This window comes from Quercus lobata, chromosome 2 (assembly GCF_001633185.2).
Source record: "Quercus lobata isolate SW786 chromosome 2, ValleyOak3.0 Primary Assembly, whole genome shotgun sequence".
NCBI lineage: Eukaryota > Viridiplantae > Streptophyta > Magnoliopsida > Fagales > Fagaceae > Quercus > Quercus lobata.
In genome coordinates this window covers 64,052,131-64,060,758 of record NC_044905.1, presented here as the reverse complement: position 1 = coordinate 64,060,758, position 8,628 = coordinate 64,052,131, and the positions used below count along the sequence as shown (strand labels likewise).

The 8,628-nt window shown below is 33.7% G+C and overlaps 1 protein-coding gene across 1 annotated transcript; it reads left to right on the top strand.

Moving 5' to 3' along the window:
- The first annotated feature begins 1,559 nt into the window (after positions 1–1,559).
- On the top strand, positions 1,560–3,805 carry LOC115976193 (butyrate--CoA ligase AAE11, peroxisomal-like). Its single transcript, XM_031097341.1, has 2 exons — positions 1,560–1,929; positions 2,072–3,805. The coding sequence occupies exons 1-2, from the start codon at positions 1,732–1,734 to the stop codon at positions 3,629–3,631; spliced, it is 1,758 nt and encodes a 585-aa protein (XP_030953201.1). The 5' UTR covers positions 1,560–1,731; the 3' UTR covers positions 3,632–3,805.
- Positions 3,806–8,628: the final 4,823 nt, after the last annotated feature.

Below are 8,628 nucleotides of genomic sequence, written 5' to 3'. Positions count from 1 at the left end.
CACAAGTTTCTTTCTTTTTGGCTCTGTTTAAATTTTACATTAACTTTAAAAACACAACTTTTTCACAACTTGTCAAGTTGTAATTTAAGTAACATCACTTTCTTATAAAGTCAACTATTTGATACTGTTTTTATCATGGAATAATCGTAATAGTATACTAGTAATTGTAATTAAACAGTTGAGGAAAATTTCTTGGTCCCTTAAATTTTAACCTTCAGATCTTTTCAAAAAAAAAAAAAAAACCTTCAGTTTTAAATTTTAATGTCTTTTTTTGAGAAAGCAGTTTTAATGTCTTTGGTTTGTTGATGAATACTGATATTTTTATGTTGGACAAGTAACAATAAAGATTTGTGCGACTGAAAAAGAAACGTCGACCAGCTTGTCCGATAATAATGATGATAATTAAAAAAAACAAAACAAAACAAAAAATACTGTACATTATGTGTTTGTACCTCACTTTCCGGGTTGTACTTTGTGCAAGAAAATTATCACTAAATTAACTATTAATTTAGGGAAATGTTAACGAATGTCCTTAGGGTTTAGTACATTGGTTAATAATTCATTTGAAAAAAGTTTTTATGGAAAAAGAAAAAAAAAAACAATTAATGTTTTGACAGCTTCTTTCATTTCTCATAAAAGTAGTGTCAAAACTTTCCTAAAATTGATTGTTAACCAATGCCCTAAGGACACTCGTTAACATGACCTATTAATTTATTATGCTCTAAATAGGATTCACTGTTCACTAGTTTGCAAAAACAACAATCCTCCGTCCATTAACATTTTTTTTACAAATTTTATTTTCTTCTTTTAATAATGAGTTGAATTGGTAGATTATTATTAATCTAATATCATTTTTATATAGAATTCAATCGCTTCTAACATAACTCATATTATATAACAATCATACTCTGCCTAACTATTTAAAAAAAAAAAGTTGTTAAATCTATGGTGCACTAGTCGTTGTAAAAATCTTGCAAGGTGTGACTCAGTGCAGGGTCTTTCAATTGATATCAACCACAAATATAAAAAGCGAATATGAAGTATCCATTTACAAGAGTATGCGAGCAGCGAGCATAAATACAAAAAAGGGAGCAACAGTAAAATGGAAAAAATGAAAAGTACAAATTACATAATTTTTGCCGCAAATTTGTTCACGAAGCAAATTATAAGCAGTGGAGTTGTGAACACACTAATTTTTCTTAATCAAGTTGTGACAAAAATTGTGCTATAAATGATTGTGACGCTAGCATTTTTCCATTAAAATATAGTGCTAATTTGAAGTGGGAAAAGTCTCGCAGTCCACCAAAACGTGAACGGGGCATTAATTTTAAAGGGACCCAAGGGAGGGTCAACAATTTCTTTATAATAAGAACTGGTTCAACAGCCTTTTTTTTTTTTGATTTGTCAACAGTCTTTTTTTTTTTTTTTTTTTTTTTTTATCAACAGTCTTTTTTTATGTTCAAACTCAACTAATATCATACCTCATAACTCATAAGGCAATTTCCTTATAAATTTCCATACAAGCTCCAAGCATCTTTCCACTTATCCCCCATTTGGCACTATCTTAGGCCTAACACACTATATAACTTGAGGCCTTTCTGTGTTATTCACGTCCCTCATAACAACCCTCCACTCCTACTTCAGCCTCTCTCTCTCTCTCTCTCTCTCTCTCTCTCTCTCTCTCTAAATCTCTTCCTAGAGTTTCCTTTAAGGGTCTCTCAATAAAATTTAATGGATAAGTTAGAGAAATGTGGTGCCAACTATGCCCCTCTTTCCCCTATAACTTTCTTAAATAGAGCCTCTAAGGTTTATGCCAATCGTACCTCTGTTATATACCAGGGTACCTGCTTCACATGGAGGGAGACATACCAACGTTGCTGTGCTCTTGCTTCTTCTCTTCTAACTCTTAACATTGTCAAGAATGATGTTGTATGTTACGCTATTTCTTTCCCACTTATGATTCAATTTATTTATTTATTTATTTTTTAAAATTTTAAATTCTAGAAAAGTTATGTTATATATAAGATGAAAGAAACTAACTTCTAACTTGTCTACCTATTTTTTTCAACAGGTATCTGTGTTGGCTCCTAACATTCCAGCCATGTATGAGATGCATTTTGCAGTGCCTATGGCTGGTGCTGTGCTTAACACTATTAATGCCCGGCTCGATTCCAAAAACATAGCTGCTATTCTCCGGCACTCTGAAGCCAAGGTCTTCTTTGTGGATTGCCAATTTGTGTCAGTAGCAAGAGAAGCTCTCCTCTTACTTGTGGCCGAGTCGTCCAATATCCCTTTGGTGATTGTCATCGATGATGTTGACACACCAACAGGTGTTCGGCTAGGCGAATTGGAGTACGAGGAACTTGTCAGAAAGGGCAATCCTAGCAACAAGTATCTTCCTAGTGAGCATGAGCTAGATGAGTGGGATCCAATTGCTTTGAATTACACATCAGGAACAACATCTGAGCCTAAAGGTGTTGTGTACAGCCATAGGGGTGCTTATCTTAGCACTCTAAGCCTAGTCCTTGGATGGGAAATGGGAAGTGAGCCAGTGTATTTGTGGACACTTCCTATGTTCCATTGTAATGGGTGGACTTTCACATGGGGCATAGCAGCACGCGGGGGGACCAACGTGTGTTTGCGCAACACCACAGCACATGACATCTACAGCAACATTTCTATGCACAAAGTCACACATATGTGTTGTGCACCCATCGTGTTCAACATCATTTTACAAGCTGGACCCAATGAGCGCAGAGATATCACCACTCCGGTCCAAATACTCACCGGTGGAGCACCTCCACCTGCAGCACTGCTCGAAAAAATTGAACCACTTGGGTTCCATGTCACACACGCTTATGGCCTCACCGAGGCAACAGGACCTGCCCTGGTGTGTGAATGGCAAACCAAGTGGAATCAACTGCCAAAAGATAAACAGGCAAAGCTTAAGGCACGTCAAGGTATTAGCATACTAACTCTAGCAGATGTTGACGTCAAGGATTTGAAAACGATGGCAACTGTGCCATATGATGGAAAAACCATGGGGGAGATAGTCCTGCGTGGGAGTAGTATCATGAAGGGGTATTTCAAGGACCAAAAGGCTACATCCAAAGCCTTCAAGGATGGTTGGTTCTTAACAGGTGATGTTGGTGTTGTACATCCAGACGGGTACTTAGAAATCAAGGACCGGTCTAAAGATGTTATCATTTCTGGAGGTGAAAACATCAGCAGTGTAGAATTGGAGTCAGTTCTGTATAAACACCCAAGAGTTCTTGAAGCAGCAGTAGTAGCAATGCCACACCCTCGTTGGGGAGAGAGTCCCTGCGCTTTTATCTCAATCAGAAAGAACTCCAGTGGCAAAACAAAGGATGTGACTGAGGCAGAGATCATATCCTATTGCAGGAAAAATCTTCCCCGTTTCATGATTCCAAAGAAGGTGGAATTCTTGCCGGAGCTACCAAAGAATGCAACAGGAAAGATTTTGAAGAATGAACTGAGGGCTAAAGCAAATGACCTTGTGATTGTCGCCGAGAATCTTTCAAACCACAAGTCCACCCAAGTCACACCCCAACCTGCTCCTCAACCTCAATATAATAATGGCGAGCAGATTATGGCCATGTCCCGGCTCTGAAAGTTTTATTAAGCTCGGAATAAAATATGTACAGTACTCTGTTTTGTTATCTGATATTTTTAAATATGTTATCAGTTAACTATATAGTATCTATTAAGTTATATTAGGTGGAGTTGGTCGAATCTGAATTTCGAAGAGCTAATACAAGTAATAAAAATGTTTCTTTTTTTGGGTTGTCCAATTGGCCATTTAGTCAACTTACTTAGTTGCAGTTTTTGCCTGCAAGTTGCAACCCAAACGCATAAATTAGCAAAGGTGTACTTTAAAAAAAAAAAAAAAACTAATGCAGAAGGTACCAGGTGGTGCACATAATTGGTCGGGATTTGAAGAACTAATATAAACAATTAACTTAGTTAATTGTAGTTTTGTTTGCATGCAAGTTCCAGCACCAAAGATATATATTAGGATTATACTTTACAATTTATCCAAAAAAAATTAAATAAAAGGTACTAGGAGGTGCATGCACACAAGGAATTTGTCAGGATTTTTTGAAGAACTAATAGAAACAAAGTGCCCCCCCACCCCCATTACAAAATGTTCAAGACAAACCCGAATCTCCAGCAAAGATATGTTAGGTACTACAAAAGACATGCTTCGCGTGCATCCAAGCTTTGTTAAGAACTCAACTGTTTGATTTCCTCAACGTTAGGAAAGAGAGAACTCTAAATGAGAATCACCATGCGAGTTGTGGTTGGTTGGTAGTTCTTGTATCACTTTACATAATATTTGGCAGGAATTGAGTGGTTCGATCAGCAAGGCTTCAACGAATGTGTTGTACCTACAATCAGGGCCGGCTCAAGGCCTAGGCCTAAGGGCCCCACCACAAAAAATATTTACCTTTACAAAAAAGGCTCTCGTCCCATTATAAAAGACCCAAAATTTTATAAAAGATATGATTTTTTTTCAAAAGGTTGTGCAATTTTAATTATTAGCGATATTATGGATATTACAAATTTTACTATAAATTTATAAATTGACATGTTACCAATTACAAAAAATTATTTTAAATATTCATCAATTACATTATTGAAGTTTATCAACCACTGTTATTGTCATATTATATTGTGATCATTTTATAGCACCTTTAGCATTTTCCTTTTTTTATTTCTAACAAGGCTTTAAAAAAATTTACAAATATGTTAGATCATCAATGATGATTAATCTCCCTTAATAGTTTGAAACTTTCATATTTGTAAACTAATCTACTACAAAGCCACACATCAATTAATATCATAGGTTATACATTAGATTATAAATGTAATTAACTATGTATCGTCATATATCCAAGATAAATTAATTTTCTTTTAAAAAAATAATATATTTTTTCTTTTTGTTAAATTTATGTTTCAACTATGATATTCAATTCTCTATATGAAATTAACCTTAGTTTTAGTTCGTATTATTAATTAAATTATGTATTTAATACATCAAATTAACCTCATTTTGATTAACATTAAATAATTTTATTTAACTAGTATATACATATAAAAGGCCCCACATAAATCTTTCGCCTTATGCCCCAAATTAGGTTGGGCCGGCCCTGCCTACAATGATAGCTTTATTAAAGCCATAATGGTACACATGATATTACCCTTATCGCCATGTGACGTGGAATCGATGAGTCCACATCAAAAACTCCTCTTTTATTTTATATATATATATATATATAAAAATAAAAATAAAAAGAGAAAGAAAAAAAGAACTCTAAATCTCAAGTAGTGCACTATTGCTGGCATCTCCTTCTCCTGGACCACGCCTTTCGATCTCATTGAGCTTTCGGCTCTCATATGCTACTGGGTTACCTTGTTGTACTAGCACACTGCCTATGGCATAGTCTGACGCATCCGTGTGTACTTCAAATGGCTTAGTGTAATCTGGCATGGAGAGGGGATCTGCAGTATCTAATGATACTAACAGAAAAAGGTTGCAGTGATAGTATGTTTAGAAAATGTAAAACCAGTTTGTCATCCATCAAGTTCCACGGGTGTGATCAATCCAAGTGTTTTAGCAAATAAAAAACCATCCCTAATTGCTCAATGTTCTGTTAAAACACTTATTCTTCTCATAATAAATCTCCAAAAGCCAGGTAACCACCATAGCCTGCTCAATATATTTGGGAGACTAAGACAATAAGTTTAAAGTAGGATATTTTATATATTTAAATATCAATTAAATAAATTTATTTAATATTATAGAAACTAAGGTTAATTTGGTAAATTAATACTAACCAAACTAAAGTTAATTGCATATAAATAATCAAATATGATGGTTCAAACAAAAAGAACAAAAAGAAATGAAATTTTTATTATTCTTTTAGAAATGAGGTTTACCTTATCTTGGATAAAGTAATGAATCGTTATAAGTTTTGATTTTGGTATTAGAAAAGAGACATATATTATTTGGTGTGTAGTTATGTGGTAGATTAGTTGGCTAATGTTGACAATTTATCATGTAGTAGATTAGTTGGCTAATGTTGACAATTTATCATATAGGATATTGGTTTACAAAAATTAAAACCTCAAAACATTTTTCTCATAAACAATTTATGGTTTTTAAGTGGGTTAAGTTTTTTTTTTTTTTTTTAAAAATTTTTTTTATGATAATGGGTTAAATTTCTATTGATCTAATGTGCATTTGGTAAGTAATGAAAATTATAAATTATTTCACTATTTAGTTTATTTTAGTTATTATTCATAGGCCTCACTGCACTTTTTGGTATTATTTATGAGCCTCACTGTATTATTTCAACTAACTTTTACCTTTATCTACAGAACTTTCAGCAATAAGTTTTCAGTTTCAGCAAAATAAGCGGTATCCAAACAGACCCTTAATGTGCGTTTGGCTCCAACTTATTTTTGCTATTATTCATGGGTCTCACTGCACTTTTTGGTACTATTCATGGCCCCACTGTATTATTTCAATTAACTTTTACCTTTTATCTATGGTACTTTCAGTAATAAGTTTTCAGTTTTAGCAAAATAAGCGGTATCCAAATAGACCCGTAATGTGCGTTTGGCTTCAGCTTAAAAAGTCAACTTATTTTTGCTACTATTAATAGGCCTCATTACACTTTTTGGTACTATTCATGAGCTCCACTACACTTTTTTGTACTATTCATGGGTCTCACTGTACTTTTTGGTCCAATATTTTTAGTAAAATTTTTTCAATTTCAACAAAATAAGTGGATTCCAAACAAACCTCGAATATTATGAAGACATTTTTGGAGGTAAGAAGAATAGTGCTTAATTTTTTTTGGGTAAACTGCAAAGTTAGTCTTTATCATTTGCACCATATCTCAATTTGGTCCCTAACCTTTCAATTGTGTCAATTTGATCCTTAACCTTTTAGTGTAATGTTAATTTGGTCCCTACTGACTGCTGTTAAGTGTTGGATGGAAATTGCCGATGTTGTCTAACAGACTGAATAAACTATTATTTCTATACATAGGTGGACTAGACACCTGGAATGCCACATCATTCTGATTTGATTGAATAAACTATTACATTTTTTGTTTTAAATGTGAGGGGCTGATTCAGTTCTTGCACTAGATTGTCTGTTTGGGATCATAATCAAAGCTAGGTTTTTTTTTTTTTTTTTTTAACTATTACTATTCAGCTTAATAAGCTGTATTCATGGGTTTTGCTTATTTTGGTGTATTAATTTATACAAAATTATTTTTGTGGGCTTTCTCATGATGTATTTTTGCTATTTTAACAAAATTAAACTAAAGTTTGATTTTGTATTGACAGGTTCTTTTGGGAGATTTGGTGCTTATACAAGGGCCTAGGATGAAGAAAGTTGGTAGGAGTAGAATAAATATAAAAAACTGGATCTTTGAGAAATTTGTTACTTTCCACTACAAATGTATTTTCTGCGTTCTTTACGTCAGTTCCATTTACTGAAAAAGCAAAACCCAAAATAAGCACATGAACAAATACTCCCCACAACAAATCCCAACATCCAAAATAAGCAAAACCCATGAAACTAAACCATGAAATTAAAGCCTCTGACCCATTTCAATTCAGTTGAGACATATAGTATGTTTGGATAGAACTTATTTTGCTGAAATTGAAAACTGAAAACACTGTAGTAAAATAATTTTTAAATGTGTGAATAGTGCTGTGGGACCTATTTTTAATAAAAAAGTTGCTGAAAAATGATATTTGTGGGTCTCATATACTGTTCACGGGACCCACAGGATTGATAAAAGTGACAAAAAAATAGAAAAAGTGTGGCTACTGTTCATGAATAGTACTCGCTGTCCCCTGCTGCAGCTGACCAAAAAAAAAAAAAAAAAAAAAAAACGCAACACAAAATGCAGACGTGAGATTCATTGCTATCCAAATGTTCACATAGAGAGAGATTGCAAGAGAGAGAGATTGCAAGAGAGAGAGATTGTGAGACAGAGAGCGAAACCTGATCGGAACGGAGCTGGAACTCGCTGTCGGACCTTGCCACTACTCCTTGCCTTTGAAACCTCATAGCCTCACCCTTTCTTTCTCAACCAAATGCTAGCTGCTCTCAAAATCTGAGGAGCAGATTTGAGGATTCCAGGTGTCCACTTACGTTGGTATGGAAATAATAGTTTATTCGGTTTGTTAGACACATCAGCAATTTACGTCCAACACTTAATATCAAGGACCAAATTGACATTACATTGAAAGGTTAAGGACCAAATTGACACAATTGAAAGGTTATGGACTAAATTGAGATATGGTGCAAAGGATAGGGTCTAACTTTGTAATTTACCATTTTTTTCTTTTTTTTTTAAACGATTTATTATAATACAATTTTGAAAATGCTAAAGGTAGTATATATTTTACGACATAAAACATATAAAAAGATGTGACAATGAATGTGATTAGTAGGCTTTAACCACCAAATAAATGAATTTTTAATTTATTTGTGACATATTAATTTCTAAACTTTATGTAATAAAATTTGTAATATCTCATAGCATTGCTATACAATTTTGGGCATTTTTATAAAGGAATAGG

Bases quoted from the DNA above. Each gene is read 5' to 3' on its own strand.
- LOC115976193 (XM_031097341.1), top strand. From the start codon at position 1,732: ATGGATAAGTTAGAGAAATGTGGTGCCAACTATGCCCCTCTTTCCCCT. The intron at 1,930-2,071 runs GTATGTTACGCT...TTTTTTCAACAG, and splicing joins ACATTGTCAAGAATGATGTT to GTATCTGTGTTGGCTCCTAA.